The following is an 18,278-nucleotide window of genomic DNA, read 5'->3' as shown; positions in this document are numbered from 1 at the left end:
AACTGTGTCACTGAGAAGCATAGAAAATAAAGTGTTTTTTTGCTTCTCCTCCAGCCAACATTCAGAATAATTATTCATCTCTCTCAAGCACAAAAGAACTCTGCCTCACAGAAACAAGTCAGTAGCCCTTTTTTCTGCAAATTGTTGCCAGGTTGCAAGCATGCCAAGTCTGACATTCTAGAATTACTAATAACCTGCTGCTATTATAGTAATAGATAGTCACAGTGATCCAATAACTTGGGAGCCAAATCCTAACTTTACTATCATGAAGATTACTTCCCTTTAGGTGGGCATACTGTGAGCACAACAGGGCAATAATGCATGTAGGCACTGATTTAGACAAAGCAAGGATTTATTTGGCCACATGCATTTTCTCAGATTCTAGTTCTACCCTCTCTCCCTTGGGGCCTATAGGACAACACAAATTAATGTTTGTAAATCTCAGCTTTCTGGTCTGAAAACCTGAAAAGGTATGATAATATCACATTACATGAGGCAGCCTATTAAGAACCGGCAAGAGCCATGGCAGGAGGAACATGCTGGATCCTCTCCCTTCATACACTCTCTCCCTTCTCACATCTATGTGCCAATTGTGACTGCAGGAATGGACATGGATGCAAAAGCCAAGTCCTCTCCCAATAATTTTTATTTCTACTATACTTAAATTATGAAATTTCAAATTTGGTACAGCATATAAATGGGCAAGACCACAGTTTGCTAATAAACTACTGGCTAATAAAAGATAGGGGACAATTGACCTTTATGCTTTGAAAGGTCTAAGCATAAAATGAAGAAATTATAAGAGAAAATTTTATAGGCTGTGGTGTGTAAAAATTTCTAAGGTCTGTCAAAATCATATTATAGACAAAATGAGAAGGCACATGACAAACTGATTAAAAAAAATTACAAATTATATTATTAGAACTGTACTATATAAAAATCATTTAAAAGCAATTAAGAAAAATAAATCCCAACATAAAAATTAGATCCGTAAGTTTATGAAATACTCAACTTTATCCACTGCAAAGTAACATTAATTAAAATGAAATTATAAAATTGGATAATATTGTTTAATATCAGATATGGGAAGAGTTTAAAATTCACAGTAACTAATGCTGATGAGATCACAATGAATTGGGATTCTCCCACAAAAGCCTTCCCTTGCTATAGCACCTGTGTGGCCCACTCAAGGTAATCACACTTTAAAAGAAAATGTACTGTGATATTCCTCATGGATTTATTATTAGACACAGAAAACTTAAAATTGAATTTTATTACTATATATATATATACATCAGAGCTTCAATACTCAAACTCTCAATGTTTTGACCTATTCGTTTCAATTTTAAGAAGTTATCTAGAGAAAATGAACAATATATACAAAAAAATTTTAAATACAAGGAATTTTATGTTCTTTATAGTGAAAGTGGAAATATTTTCCTGAAACTTGGAAGCTATCCAAATGCTTAATAATAGGAAATCATGTTTTCTAAATGCGTACCAGGGAACTATTTACAACATAATGTTATGTAAAAAAGCAAGACATAAATTGTATGCACAGTATAATTACAATTTTGAAAAAGCATTTATATCAATCTATCTATCTATGCATCCATCCACCCATCCATTCATCCATCCATCTCCGCTGCCACCCCCACCTCCCAAAGCTGAGAGAATAGTAACAGTGACTTTCAGATTTGGGGGATTATTAGTGGATCTTTTTCCTGCTGGTTTACTTTTCTGTTTTCCAAATTTTCACCAAGGAACATTTTTTATATTTGTCATTGGAAAACAAATTACTGTTTAAAACATGGAATGAATCATTTATTTATCTTAAGTAAAAATCTGAAGGCAGTATATAAAACAACTGGAATTTTGCTCTATTAAAAGTTAGGAGATTTCTTCTAAACATTTAGACATTTCACTTCATTAACAAGCACTTGTTTTTGCTACTGTTAAGAAACACTACTGCTTCCTAAACACTTGCAATCACACCACCTTTCAAAGAGAGACCACAAAAATTAATTGTAATAACCTGTCAATCACCAAAGATTTTTCATCTGTAAAATGAGAGGGCTGTATTAGCTAATCTCTTCAGTACCTGAAAGCTCTCTAATGATGTGAATCTATTATCTAACGCAAGAGACATAAAATTAAGCAGGGATGCTCCCTTTACAATAAGCTTGAGAATTATGGGAATTGCAGAGAACATTTAACAGGGAGACTCCACTGCTTGATGTCAAACCACAGAGGAAGTTCCAGATGGTGACCAAAAACTGCGTAGTGATGGTGAGGAACTGTTTTAACCTCCCTCTGGGGGAAAAGTCACATAAGTCCCTTCCATTTCCACCTCCTCTCCTCTCCCTAAAACAGTGACACCTTCAGCTGTTATAGATTATTTTTTCACAGTGTTCTACAGACCCATTAACAAAAGCTTTACTTCTTATTTTTTTTTATAAACACTGTAGCGGCAAAGACAGCTTTGTAAAATCAAGGAATAATTGCCACAAAAAGTAACGCTCTCACCAAGTCTCAAATTTAGCTGTGCCATTTAACCTCATTAATACCTTTTGAAAACATGAGACTTTTGACACTGAGCAAATACACATTTGGCAGACAACATCTTAAATATATTCTTTTGCACACCCAACTAACAAGTCGGCTTGGCTGTTGACATAAGTCCAAAGGAAAGATAAGGTCATAAACTATTTGCCTGTCTTACTGACAGAAGAAAAAATATAATTTTTCTTCACATAATTTGCTCCTGTTATGAAGTTATGGTTCTAGAATACTAAATATCTGGGACTGTTCAGTGAATATTATAATTACATCCTCTACTTTGAGGAGAACAAGGCTGCAGAATTCAATATTCATTTCTCCCTCACACCCATAAATTAGTTCTCCTTTTAGCCTCACAGACAGGCAAGGCAAGCCAACCTCTCCTCATTCCTCTGCTCTGTCAGATGCAGGCACGAGGGCATTGCCACGTGTCACTTTATTTTCCAGTCAATCTTTAGGCACTGTCTTTGCAGATTTGGCATTATCTGGTACTGGGGTTCAATTAGTACAGTGAGGAAAAGGGGGGTTAATGCTTCTCTCTCCTCCCTTTCACTGGCTAATTTGTGGGGAAAAGAACAGAGAAAAACATTCCAACACTTTTGGAAAACATATTTCAGACCTGTCGCCCTGACTGGTTGGCAAGGCTGGCAGAGATCCAAAAGTTAATTTGAAGGGAAAGCTTTGGGGAGGTCATGGATAAAATAGCCCCCCAAATGCAGGCTGTAATAAGCCCATACAAAAATCTCAAATTACCTGGAGGCAGCCAGAGGCTCAGTGTTTGCCTCACTCCAGGAAAGGTGTTGGGACTTGTCTTGACTTGCTGAGATGCCAGTTGCCTAAGAGACTGCCAACTCTGCCAGCGTGAAGGAGGTCCCCTCATGCCTCAAGGCTATATTGCACTGAAGCTAGCCTCCTTCTGGTGCCCCAAGCTGAACCTACCCTTGACCTTCCCTGATTTTAGCCCTATTCTCTGGGGACAGTATTACTTCAACTGATTTCCCTTCTTTCAGACTCACTCCTTTCTCAAGCCTCTTCTTACACTCCTCTCTCTTGAGGGAACGCTGCCACTTCAGAGATTCCAAAGTTCTTAAAACAGCAGCCCTTTTTATTGCTAGTGGGAAAAAGTCTCCATAACCGATCCTTTGGGATGCAAGCCAGAGGTTAAAGAGAAAGAATTACCACTACTCAGCAGAAGAGGAAGGTGCTCTGGAAACTGCTTCCCAAACAAGTTGAAAGGGGGTGGGGAAAAATGGTCTCCAAGATTCAAGGGAAAAACCCAAGTGGTGACAAGGTGAAACTCACACCATATCCAGGCCACCATTTAACCCTCTCAAGAAAATGAACGATGTTAAGAAGGATTTGGCAAGAATCTAGAGAAAGTGAAGAAAAAGGAAGGAAGGACAGTAAAACAGCATCAATTAATTCTATTGAGAATTAACTAGAGAAGTTATTATCTAAACTTATGCCAGACTACTAGGCATGTTTTTTTCTTCAAACTATAGTTCCTGAACATTCACTCTTTTTCTCGGTTACATCAAGTACCAGAAATACAATTATAACATTTTCGGAGGGAATACTTTCTAAAAGCTGTCTATGGGGAAACAACACATAGACAGGTTTTTATATAGCTTAGAGTTTTCTGTGTGATTTGCTACAACAGAAAGAGCGACCTGAAAAGAAGGCATGGAGAAGGGGGCCCTTCTGAACTCTTCCAGAAAAATTGGGAGGCCATGCAGATTTCTAACTGACTCCCCAGCAGGTCTGTGGTCCCAGAAACACCTAGCCACAGCCATACAAGGGGTCAATGAATAACAGTCCTGAGGCCAGGTCAAGGTCAAGCTGGAGAAGAGATCTATCATCGAGCATGTACTCTGGGAAAGGTTCAGGGATATGTGCCACAAGACAGGGGTCTGGGGGGTGGGGGGTGGAAGATCACTGTAAAGATATAGAAAATATTGTCAATGTTCTCAAACATGTTAGATAAAGATGAGAAATCTGCAAATGAGGAGTTATCAGAGTGTTCTCTGCAGGGACTTAAGGATGCTGAGTCCCCATGTCTCTGGTACCATCTCTTATGTGAGATGTCTGCTTTTGCCCAATTCCTGACTTTATTTGAATCCTATGTGCTCCTTCACTTGAAAAATTCAGTTTAGTGGTTTTGACCACACACCTATTCCAATCACTATGAACTGGCATTATTTCTATATCCACCTGCCCTGCCATTCTTTATGTTTCTCAGGGGCGCCTCTTTGCAATGTTTGCACCACCTGCCCTAACACAGACTAAATCGAGCGGCACAGGCAATGCGGGGTATGAAGACACTTCCAACATAGACCCTGCTCAACTTTTCCAGCAACACAGTGTGCAGAAGTGAGATAGTGGCTTCCTCATGTAATTAGGGGACAGTGGCTCAAGTGAGATGATCTGCCCCTTGGGAAAAATATACTGTACTCACAGGCCTTTAGGGACACGCACTGAATAGCACCCTAGAGTGCATATCAAATCCTTCTAACCCCTGCTCTCTCCTGAATGGGTAGAGACTTTAACTTTGAGAAAGTTTTGTATCAGATGGAAGATGAGGATTAAAGCAAACAAACTCTTTCCATCACATTTAACTTCTCCTGTGCCTCTGGGTCACATTTAGACATGATTGATGAACTTTATCCATTCCATTTTCATAATTCCTATTATAAATCCTGCAGTGAGACTTTACATTCTTTATTGAATATCTCTAAATTAATCCAAAAGGCTCTGGAATGAGGAAGGATAGATAATAAAAGAACTTCGCAATCGATTTCTAGAACTGATGGCTCTAGAAAGGATGGGAGAGTAGGTGAGCATTTCCCTCCTAGAGTAAATTTGGCCACGCCTGCAGATTTGGAGAATTGGGGAAAATACAATATCTAGTGGGTGGAAAATACAATATCTAGTGGATGCTGCTAAACATCCTACAATGCATAGGATGGTCCCTACAGCAAGGCCTAACATTGCCTAAAGTAGTGAAGTTTAGAAATTCTCCCCCAATGGAAAGGTCCCTGAATCAGTAGTAAGAAGACCAGAGTTCTAGGCCATGTTATACCACTTAGTAATGTGACATTGAGCAAGTACCTTAAGCAAGTACCTCATCTTTTTCAAACTGAACAACAGATAATAACATCTGCTATACTTTCCTACTAAGGATTGCTTGTAACTATCCAGTAAAGAGATTTATGTGATATAAAAAAGCAAGGTGGTCTTTTTATTATTCAGCATCACCTCTTCAACATCAACATTCTAGGACTGCTCTACACAGACACAAATTCAATCTATCAATATTTACATGGGACCTATGGAAAAAAAGAGGGCCATCTTAATCTCATTCAGAAAACCTAAATAACCACAGAAAGTCAAATGAGCCTTCAGTCCTCCCCAGGCATGCCAAAGAAAAAAATGTCTATGTCAACACAAGCTTAGCATTCAGTTCTCCCTTGTCAATGATGTACAGACACAGAATCAACCCTGGGTCAGAAACCACTTACCGCATGGATTTCCTTTTCATGATGGCAAGATCCAGGAGTCCTCACCACACACTCGGGACAGCACTGGTTGGCGGGTATTTGAAGCACTTCTCCCTGAGCATTTTAAAAACAGCTCAGTGTAAAGCAGCAGCAGCAAATACAGTCACAGTAGTTCATTGAACACAAGTCATCTTGGATTCACTAAATCTCAGGAGTTTTCAGGGGTGACAACAGCAGACAGGCTAAACCAAATAAACTAACAAAAAGGATTCTCCCTGTCAAGAGGTGCTTCCCTGAAAGATAAAATGAAACCCCTCGTGAAAGTTATTTCTTGGAAAAATGTCTACATCTTTTTACATTTAATGAAGAAAAGAATTTTCGTCACTAGCAATGCTCCATCCGAACGTCACACAAGATAAGCAGTCAGGGTGAGAGAAGAGTATTTCCCTAGAGTGGCTACTTCCTCTCTATCAGGGGTAGAAGAGGTGGGAGGGGGGTAGTAGCCACAGAGCCTGCAGGTCTTCTAGCCACACTGTCTAGGCTTGAAGCAGTCAGCAGCGGGGAACTGAGGTTCAGAAGCTCACATTTACCTGGGAATCAGGGGAGTCAGGCCATGGGACAGGACACTGAAGGGAAAAGCCGGCAGAGGAGAGCTTTGTTGTGGAGGCATCATGTATACAGTGGGGAGCTGAGTATGATTCCTGGACTCCAGTAAAGATCTACAGGGCTTCTGTAACTGCAGTTGTACATCCTGTTAAGATGTGAGGCTATTGGGCCTCCCCGGTGGCACAGCAGTTGAGCGCTGGGCTGCGAAGCTGCCCGCAGCCTCTGCAGTGCTGGTTCAATCCCTGGCCACTGGCGAGGGTCCCACATAGCGTGCAGTCCTCTCCTGCCGCCCGCTGCTCCCCTCAGTAGTGTACTTCTGTCCTTCTGCCTGTTCTGCTCTCCGCTCTGGCTCTGGTGAATTCTCTCACCCTCCCATGCTCCTGACTGTACCCAGTGCTTGTATAAATAAATAAATAAATCTTAAAAAAAAAAAAAAAAACACTCTGTTGGTTTCTTTAAAAAAAAAAAAAAGATGTGAGACTATTAAGACAATGGGCTACCATGTGATACCCCAGGATTTATTGGGATGTTTGTCACATGAAACTATCATTTGCTGTGAAAAATCTGTTTATAGAGTTTATTAAAACAAGCAACCCACAAGCAAATATTTGTCTTTAGGATCCAATGCGTATAATATGTATATAAATATATAATGTAATTCAACAACAACTTGATTAGGTAAATACTATTATTAACTGCACTGATGTTTGCAGTGGAAACCCCATCATGTAATAGAGTGTTCCTTTGCATGGCATCATCCTCTATGTACATATATTTTCCAGAAATTCTGAAGAGAATGCTTATTCTGAAAGAGCCGATTAAACAGTCAAGTTTCTAATTGCTTGTGTCTCCTTCGCTGTCTCTATTTATCTAGTTGCTTACTCTATATGGATACAGACTATAATATGGTTACAGGGTGGATGAGTGGGTGGGTAGGTGGGTGGATGGATGAATGGATGGATGGATGGATGGGAAGTAATGTCACAATAATATGACTGGTTGTTTCCAATCAATCCCTGAGCAACATATAAATTGTGAAAGGGCTTTTTAAAACATTTTTAAATGATAGGAACACAAGGTATTATTAACAATAATAATAATTTAGTTTAGGATACACTGTGATTCATTAACTTGTGGCAAGAAGTAATGTAATTGTGCCACCACAGATTTGTATCAAGATAATGATTCATACTCTTGAGAAACACACAGGAAAACTGCTTATCTATGTGATGCATAGAAATTCCACTCAGTGACTGACCAGGGCCTAAGGTTCCTGTCATGGCTGTGCCACTTACTAATTCTGTGTCTTTTAGCAAGTGAATAAACCACTAAAAGTCAATTCCTGTATCTTTAAAATGAGAACATCTGACTACATGAATTCTAAAGGCCTCTTCTACTTCTATCATGCTATGGTTTATTATTTAAAATAAAGAATCCGAATACACTATAACATATTCAAATGATCTGGAAGTGGAAAGTTTCTTAATGTTGGATCACTGTTCCAACCCTCACATTTTAGAAATAAGGAGTCACCTTGAGTTCATGTTCTCAATTATGTCATTCTTTCTTATCAATATCACCCACAACTTGCTGATCATTCCTTCATACACATGCACTAAAGACTTAGCACCTGGCTCTCAGTATCTTTTCTACCCTATGTGTAGACATAATTCTGGACACTTTCAATAGCCACAAAAGTGATCAGTTGAACATTCAATCCTTGTATATTCTTAACCACCTCAATTCAACCAACATTTACTCCACTTCACTTTAGCTCCCATGGCCATGGTCAACCTCTGGACATCTCAAGCCACATAATTCTATACCAGAAATATCCAACTCTCTGATTCTGAGTCTCCTAGACTTTAGTTCTGTCTTGGCCCCACTCCCACTCATCTTATCTCCTTCAGGGATATCCTTGAGCACTTCTTTTCCTTGCAGTCATTCATTCCCCAGCTAGTCTTGTTTTCCCATTTGTGTTATCCTAGATGGCTACCATTTCCTGTATCTCTGTTGTTTCTCTCCATTAGCCTGGTAAAACCCTAGTTCTGTACCTACTCCACAATTTGCCTTATTCTCTCGTATACCTGACTGCTAAGTATTGCTCAGAAAATCAATCTACCACACACTTTGGTACTAAGGGTCGTGAAACTCTTACCAAATGCTTTACCTCGACTTTGGTCAGGCCCATCTACCCACAGTTACAGTTCTTAACATTCATTATTCTTATCTTGTTCACACACCAAACCTCACAGTTTTCATATGACAAACTCATTAGGTATGAACTTCAGTACCCTGTTCCTTTTCTTACTTATAAATTTAACTATATCAACACCCATCCATGGCTCCTTCTTTCCACTTTTAGGGCGTGAGGTCCTCCCCACCTCATGTGTTGAATTCTGTACATTGTTTTCCAAAACTATTTTTAATAGTTCTCTCTTTCTCACTCATTCTTTCTTTCTCCCTACCCCACATCCCATACCTTCAAATTCTCTCCTTCTAAGTCATCTCCCTCCTATGGTGATCACATCTCTCACGTTAATATCAAAGTCAAAAACAAAAATAAAACCCTCTCTCTTCTCTTGTTGGGTCATTCTACACATATTGACTGAGCATTTTCTATGTGCCACACACAGAGCTATTTGATGGACTGCAAGAATGAAGAAGACACGCTTCCTACTTTCAAGGAACTAAGAGTCTGGAGGAAGAAGCAAATAAATAAGCAGCTATGTGCAATACTGGCAAGGGCTATAGCAGCTCAAACACACGCTCCACGGCAGCACACAGGAAACTCGATGGTTGGGAATAGGAAACCCAAAGAAATTTCACAGATGTGTTGTTTGCTCAATGTCCCACTTCTCTCCTTCTACTCTTACTGAAGCTCCCTGAAAAAGTAGCCTTTGATTTTCCCTCTTTTCCCCACTTTCCATTCACTCCTCAAGTCTCTGTACTATAGTTTCTACTTCCTGACTCCACTGACACCAACACCCCAACACCAATCCAATCACTGGTGGGATATATGTGGCCATTGCCAATGCATCACATTAAATTCTTTTCCCTCATATTCTCTTACCTATGATCAACACTGTTGATATAAACTCCTGAAAACTCTGCTCTCCTGATAATTATAATACTGCTCTCTTCTATGACCATTTCTAATTTCTTATCTCTCTCACCCTGTCTTTTATAATGTTCCTAAATGTCTCTCTTATGCCCATTTAGACTCTCTTCCCCACATTCCAGCCTTATTCTTTTCTCACCCTATCTCTTTGGATGAACTCATTAATTTCAAAGGTTTTCACTATTATCTGTCTGCTAATGACATCAATATTATATGACCCTGTGTTCTCCTCAGAGCTGACGACTCACATATCCAGCTGCTTTCTGACATATCCAGCCAACTCTTCCATGGACGCTTCAAACTCACTATGTTCCAAACTGAAATCATCATTTTCCTCCCAGGTGGGGTTCTTTCTTCTATGTTTTCTTTATCAGTGGATGGCTCAGCTAACTAGTCACAGACAGAAACATGGCAGTCACCTCTTCTTTCCTTCACTCTACTATGAGGTTATCCCTTAAATATGAGCCTGCCCTTTCCACTTGCTCCCTTTACTACCAGTGCGCTAACGAAGTTGGCCATTCTATCCATACACCTGAAACTTTACTAGCATCCTTTCATCTTAAAAATAAAATTCCAGGGCCTCCCTCATGGCTCAGGCAGTTGAGCACAGGGCTGTGAAGCTGTCCGCAGCCTGTGCAGTGCCGGTTCCATCCTTGCCGGCCTCAGAGCAATCCACATGGCAAGCAGACCTCTCCTGTTTCGCCCACTGTGCCCCTCAGCAGTGTATTTCACCAGTCTGCCTGTTCTGTTCCCCGCTCTGTCTCTGATGAATCCTCTTGCCCTCCCACGCATCTGGCCTATACCCCAGTTCTTGTATAAATAAAATAAATCATAAATAAATAAATAAATAAAGAAAGAAAGAAATAAATAAATAAATAAAATAAAATTCCAAGCACCATATTACACCTTACAAGGCTCTCTATAAGCTTAAACTTACTGATTCTCTAGAGTCATCAAAATATATCTCTTGAGTGTCCACCACTGTAAATGCTGGAGATATGTGGTGAATAAAAGAAATATCAGAGTATGCCAGATAGTAGGTAGTGCCGAGAAGTAAAATAAAAGTGTGAATGAGGGATAGGACATGTATAGTATGGGGTAGAGATTTGGAATTTTAAATCAAATGACATTCAAACAAGACAAAGGAAGTAAAGAATCTGTCTGTATAATTATGATGAGAGAGACAGAGAGAAACACTCACAGAATTTCAGCAGGAGCAGAAAAATGAAAAGCCCTATGGCAGAATGTTCCTGGCATATCCAGGGAATAGCAACAGGTTTGGTGTCTGAAGCAGAATGAACAAGAGAGAACAGTCAATTAATTAGAGGGGTATAAGACTACTTTACAAGACATTGTGAGGGCTTACTTTGAGAAAAGTTGCCATTGGAAGTCACTGGAGGCATTTCAGGAAGGAAGCAAAACGATCTCACTTAAATTTTAATAGGATTATCCTGGCTGCTATCTCAAGAGTACAGTGAAAAAGGCAAGTACAAAAACAAGTGAAACAAATGAAGAGGCTACTGTGAGAACGCAGCAAAGAATGAAATGGGTGAAACTGGAATAAGAGTAGAGAAACTGGGTCTGGAATGTACTATTTAATGAAGGAAGAGCTGAGGGATTTGCTAATGCCCTAGATGTGGGATAAAAGGGAAGCAAGGAGTCAAGGATGACTACGTTTTCTGGTCTGTGGAACTGGGAGAAGGGACCTGCCATTTAGTCCAACGCGAAAAAAATAGGAGAACAGTAAATTAGGAAGGGACATAATTATGTTTGGTATGGAATAAGAGTCAGAAACATCCTCTGTAAAGGACCAGATAGAAATACCTGACAGTAATATTTTAGCCATTGGGGGCCATCTATGATCTACAGCACTACCACACGATTCTGTTGTAGTGCGAAAGCAGCCAGAGACGACGCATGAACATATCGGTATCCTATGCTTCAACACTCATTTTTATACACACTGCAATTTGATTTCATATAATTTTCACAAAATGAAATATTCTTTTCTGTTTACTTTTTCATCCATTAAACATGTAAAAAAAATTTTTTTTGCTCATAGGTCATATAAAAACAAACTGTTAGCCAGATTGATTCTGCTGATGTCTGATAGAGAAGATGTTTCATTTTTGGCACCATAATCTATGTCTTTTGACATTAATTCCCGGCCTCTTCCATGATAGCAACAGTCAGTCATATGAAGAGGAGAAGTCTTGTCTTCAGGGAGCTTACACGGCCAATTCAGCTTCTAACCTGACTTATTCAGCAGCTAGAGAGCTTTTAGGAATATTTTCCCCATAAAATAGAAAGCCCTTTGATACACAAAAAAAAGTTATCAAATTTACCAAAACATGGTGTTCAGTCAACTTCTCACAATTACACCCATGCAGAAATTGAATAACACCTTAAAGGTATCAGAACTTTCAGTCCAACATTAAAAATAAACAGAAATGTATTAGTATGAGATGGCATATAGAGTCAAGGTTAATTATTATTGACGAGAAAGGACTGAAAAAATAAACCAAGTGAGTGAAATTGACAGGACACTTTTAAAAAAATAATTGGACTGCTCTAGGGAGTGTCAAATGTAACAAACTAAAACTTAAACTTTTTTTCTTAAAGATTCACTTTAAAAAAGTTCAAGCAAAATAATTGTGCAGTCAGAAAATACAGAAAATTTATAACAAAGGAGAGAGGAGAACATATTCTTCATTGAACATCTGGTCACTTATAGGATTTTCTGAGTCAACGTCTTTCCTATGAACTGAGAGAACCCAATGACAGCACAATAATATAAACAGTGGCAGGATGAATAATGTTTTCAGAAAATCATCTTTAAGAAGTCAGTCCTGACTTGCAATACATTCAATGGCTTGTCAATACCGTGGTTAGTATCAATAGCCTTGGCAAATGTCAGACCCACGGAAAATCTTAGGCATCAGTTTAGTAACTATATAATCATGGTTTAGTTGCTTTAAAATCTCCAGGCTTCTCTTTCCTCATCTGTAAAGTGGGGATAAAAATACCTACCCACAGAGCATTAAATGGGATTAACCTTTGTTACCCTTTACCTGGGTGTCTGGTCCAGAGTAAATGCTCAATAAATAGAAATCAAGATAGTCACAGATAAGATATGTTAAAATTCCCTCCCACACTTCATAAAGCTTCCAATTAGGGACTGGGATAAACGTCAAAACCAGATGACTGAAAAGATGCAAAACCCTATCCCTCACTGATATTACCAACAGATTTAGGATATAATTAGGATACCATACCTTCTCAAAGGCACACTGAGGGTTTCTGCAAACAGCAGGTTTGCAGATAACAATATCACCATGGCAACGACAGTTCTGGCATGAATCAGGCTTCCAAATTGTGGCATCCTGCAAAGAAGCATAAGCTCGGAGTTAAGAACTGATCAGTTAAGGCATGAGCACACAAAAGCAGCACTGTGAATGGCCCCACTGCCTGAACAATTAAAAGGCAAAGGGAAGTCACAGTCACACACAGAGCTTGCTGGTCACTGATTAAACCTCAAGAGGCAATAAAAGCAGTATAATCCATTTCACCACAGTCAACCCACGTAGCCAAAGACAAGGGCATGTAGCAGAGAGTTGTCGATACTAGAGCAAAAACCATCGATTGTCCTGAAACCTCAGGAGGACAACTTCTCCCTGACTTGAAGTTTCTCTTTGCTATAAACTAGCAGAAACCATTGCGGCATATTTAAAGGAAGCAGCTTTTGTCACTCCATACTATCAGCACCTTCACTTCCCTTTCTAGCTCTTTGTTACTTACATACTCTAATACTCAATAGAAACAAGAAGGATGTAAGTAGTTTGATATGTTGATCACATCAAACCAACATATCTGATGGCTATTATGTGTCCAGCTGGGTACTAGGCACACTGGAGTCAAATGAACCATAAATGTAGGCACCATCTGTAAGGATCTCACAAATTATTTTATTGTGAACACCAGGTTACTAAATAAACATAAACTGATATTATGTTAGTACTCCACAAATTGGAAATTTATGGTCATAAACAGAAATCCAGTGAAAATGAACCCAGTGTAGAAAGGTTATAAACATTTTTCCTACTTCCCATGCTCCATCATGCTGAAGTCATATTTCAATTATGCCCATTTTGAAGTAACTTTGAATCCAATTGTCACATAAATCCTACAGAGACCAGTTTCTGTCCTTTGAATGTTGCTCTGATGACTTTGAATTGAAGCAGTAAATTAAATCAGTAAAGTAAAGTGAAGGCAGACTAAAGTAAAGATACCATTTTCCCAGAGATTTCCTAGCCCCAAACTCCTATTTATAAGAGTTAGAAACAGCCCTTCTGTTTGTGTTTTAAACACCAAACTTCCTTTAAGAGGATTACCCATGTTATTCTCTGGTTTAACACTATCCCACAGCTCATCTTTGCCTCTGATGAGATAAAGAGTAGACACCATAACCTGGCACTCATCTCTCTCCCTGACCTTGACAAATCTCACAGTCTGGAAACTCACCCCTCACTCAAGTTGGTCAAGTTACTGGAGAGCACCAACCTTCTCTTGACTACACATCTACCATTCCCTTCTGGGATCCCCACTCCTCCTTGACTCCCCCAGATACATCTTGCAAACTAATATGCTGGTTTCCAGCTTCAATCTCAAGGAAGAATCATTTCCTAACCCCTCACCCTGTGCACTACACCCCACTCACTCTTTACCTCAGCTCTGTGGCCCTACTGTTTTCTGTGCACACCAACAGGCTTTATTATGCTTATTCACATTCCTGTTAGTTTTACTGGACCAGATGGTAAGCTTTTCAAAGCAGGCACTGCTTGGCTGGTTCACTGTAAGTTGTTCAAAAACCCAGGATTCATAGTTTCTAAGTTGTTTAGTGAAAGCTTTTTCTTCATTTATTTGTCATCCTTTTTTCTTCATCATCCAATTGAAGTGCGACTAAAGTACCTTGTGGAAGAGTGAAAGAAGGGTCTAAATACCTATGGAGTCGTCAGAACTTTAGAATTGACCTGAACTGGGTGAGCAGGGGAGATTGGTGGGTGCCAGCAACAGAGGCTTTCGCACCAAAATGCAGAAACCATCTGTGGTGGTTAATGTTGTGTCCACTTGGCTAAACTTTCTTATTATGGTGCCCAGATGGGTCAAATACCAGTCTAAATTTTGCTGTGAAGTTACTTTCGGGTGTGATTATCATTTACAGTAAGTTTATTAATTAAAGGAAATTACCCACCATAACATGGATAACCCATATCCAAGCAGTTGAAGACCTTAAGATTAAAAACCAAGGTTTCCTGGAGAGGAATTCACTCTCAAGACTGTAAAATGGAAGTTCTGCCTGAGTTTCCAGGTTATCAGCCTGCCTGACAAATACCAAAATTTCAGATTCAACACTGCAACTGCCAGACTTGCAGTTCCCACAGTCTCATGAGTTAATTCCTTATAATAAATTTCTTCCCTCTAAGGGAATATGCCTCAATCCCAGACTCATTTAAAAAATATAAAAATATAAAATATATTTGAGGGCCTCCCCGGTGGCGCAGTGGTTGAGCGCTGGGTTGCGAAGCTGCCCGCAGCCTCTGCAGTGCCAGTTCGATCCCCAGCTGCTCCCCGGCCACCAGAGGAGGGTCCCACATGGTGCGCAGACCTCTCCTGCCGCCCACTGCTCCCCTCAGCAGTGTACGTCAGTCCTTCTGCCTGCTCTGCTCCCCACTCTGGCTCTGGTGAATTCTCTCACCCTCCCACGCGTCTGACTGTACCCAGTGCTTGTATAAATAAACAAATAAATCTTTAAAAATATACATATATATTTGAGTGGCTAATTCACAAAAAGTCTGAGTAAAGTAATTGAATACTAGAACCTGACTTGGAATATCTGGGTTTGTTTTTTTTCTCTTTATTGTTATAAGACATTCACCTGAAATTGGTAATAGTTGGCAACTCTGTTGACTCTTAACCCAAAGAGCAATGACAAGTAGGTAAGAAAAAACAAATTTCATTCTCAATGACAAATTCACAAAGCTAGTGGCTTTCATTTATTGATCACTTGTCTTATACTGACACCTCTCGGAGCTGGGGGTACTGATAGAGGAGGCATTTGTTATTCTGGAAGAGGGTGACCAAATTTATTTTTCCTCTGCCATCATCCTAGAGGACCCAACAGAGAGGGCAAGAAGTGGCATCCATGCTGCACTAAGCACTTACATGCAGAACAGCCATAGGAACTAGCACAGTCCTTATGACCATTCTCACTTCACAGAAAGCAAGAGATTGAGCAATTCATCCAAGTTCACAACACACTGTGAGACCTGAGTGTGTTAGGCACTGGAGCCAGGCTGCCTGGCTTGAATCCTGTTGTCACCACTTATATAACAGCAAGTCTGTTAACAAGTTAAGGTGTCTGCTTTTCAGATTCCTCACTTGCAGAATAGGATGATAAAGTACTTATCTCCGGGGGTTATCTCCGGGGATCAAAGGAGATGATATATTTAAAGAGATGTAAAAAATACCTGGAACTTACAAGGAGTGAAGGGCTCATTATTTTTAATCCCAATGCTTTCTACAATTCATAGGTATGTAGCAAATATCTTGTAAACATTTCCTTTTCTCAGAGTAAAAATAGCCCCATGAAGACCTTGACTTTCCCATCCTCCCGCTGTTTTACACAGGTAAAACAGGGAAAAGTATTACTTATTGGAGATCCTTGTACTGAAAGATCCAAAGAGCTGGAAGGAAGGAGGACTGAATCCACAGATTTTATTTTCAAAACTAAGGTAAGGGAATAGCCTCTGTCTCACTAGAGCTATGTAACCATGAACCCAGGTCTTCCTTTCACTCAGACATCCACAGCCACCAAGGCTCCATGTACTCCCGTTAGTTCAGTATGGTTCCAAGGCACCAGTCATCTTCATTCTTTTGGAATCATCAATCCAACACTAGGAATAGAGTTTATCTTTGTACCTCAATTATTATCTTAGTGACCCAAAACTCCAAAACAAGTCACTTTTTAGCAGCTCTCAATTATTTGTGCTTGGCTTACTGAACTCTGAACAGGAGGTTCTAAAAACATGGGATAATTTTTCACTTTCATTCATAGAAACTTGATTTTTCTTTGTTAATTCAAAGTTGAATTTATCGGGCCTCCCCGGTGGCGCAGCAGTTGAGCGCTGGGTTGCGAAGCTGCGCGCGGCCTCTGCGGCGCCGGTTCGATCCCCGGCTGCTCCCCGGCCACCAGAGGAGGGTCCCACATGGCGCGCAGACTTCTCCTGCCGCCCGCTGCTCCCCTCAGCAGTGTACTTCGGTCCTTCTGCCTGCTCTGCTCCCCGCTCTGGCTCTGGTGAATTCTCTCGCCCTCCCGCGCTTCTGACTGTACCCAGTGCATGTATAAACAAAACAAACAAACAAACCAGCAAACAAATAAATAAAGCATGCCTCTATAAAAAATAAAAAAAAAAAAAATTAAAAAAAAAAAAAAAAAAAAAACAAAGTTGAATTTATCTGGGTCCAAGAAGTCTTCCTGAATTTGTTTATATTATCTGTCTTCCCACCAGACTCTGACTCTTCAGGGAAGAAAATATCATGTTATTCCACTTTGAATATACTCTTCCTCCAGCATGGTGCCTGCGTGAATTCATTAATGAGAAACTTACCCTCAAGAAAATATCTATGTGAATGGAAATACCCAATTGATGCAAGAACTTGACAACATAATGTTTAAGTGACATCACCATAAAATTCCCATAATTTTGAAGGTTATTCACTGGTATCAAACTATGTTTGAAGAAAAAACTTTCTTTATTGAAGCATTGGACTTGTCAAAATACCTCACATTGATGTCCTCATAGAGTAAATAATCTATGATTTATTTTTAATAAAATGAGCCTTTTACCAAAGCCTAGATAGATGGCCATATATTCTTCAGGCCTAACAAATTATGAATCAATTTCTATTGTCCAATAAAATTGCTTTTATGATGGTAGGGATACTAGAGTACCTCAATAGCTAAAACTTTGGATAAAGCCATAAAGTCCAAAGAAATAACATTGTAAAGTAAGTATTACAGATTTTCTATTACTACTGCAATTCCATTACTTTAAATCTTCTTTCAATCTAAGACACTCTGCAAAAGAAATAGTTTTAAAATAGTTTTGCACTATTTATTCATAATTCACTACAATATAAATTAAAGGATGAGATTACAACAAACCTAAAAAAAGCAATCAAACTATGACCTGTCGAAACAGTTTTTAATATTTTAATAGTATGTGAATAAAATATTCTTGCAGAAAATACAGGACCTCCATCCCTAAATATCTTAAAATAATAGCAGAGTGCCTCATAAAAAAAAAAACTTATTTCATTTAGCTAAGTATTTTTTTAACATTTGATTAATGCAAAAAATAAACAATTACTATTTCTCATCAGTACTCAAACTTTGGGGGGAAATTTTCTTTTAGTATTCTATAAGAGCAATATAT

General features: G+C 39.3%; 1 protein-coding gene across 2 annotated transcripts in view; it reads right to left on the bottom strand.

Moving 5' to 3' along the window:
• FRAS1 (Fraser extracellular matrix complex subunit 1) overlaps positions 1-18,278 on the bottom strand; it is a 445,491-nt gene that overhangs the window by 253,131 nt on the left and 174,082 nt on the right. For both annotated transcript variants that reach the window (XM_054687966.1, XM_037530712.2), the window contains exons 3-4: positions 13,059-13,166; positions 6,078-6,170 (exon numbers count right to left, since the gene is read on the bottom strand). In XM_054687966.1, the coding sequence (XP_054543941.1) occupies positions 6,078-6,170; positions 13,059-13,166 (201 nt within the window). The remainder of the gene's footprint in view (positions 1-6,077; positions 6,171-13,058; positions 13,167-18,278) is intronic.

Source organism: Talpa occidentalis, unplaced genomic scaffold (assembly GCF_014898055.3).
Source record: "Talpa occidentalis isolate TD23 unplaced genomic scaffold, MPIMG_talOcc4v2.1 talOcc4.6, whole genome shotgun sequence".
In the NCBI taxonomy this organism is placed as follows: Eukaryota; Metazoa; Chordata; class Mammalia; order Eulipotyphla; family Talpidae; genus Talpa; species Talpa occidentalis.
Note: the sequence above shows the minus strand (reverse complement) of the source record. Positions and strands in the feature narration are given on the sequence as shown.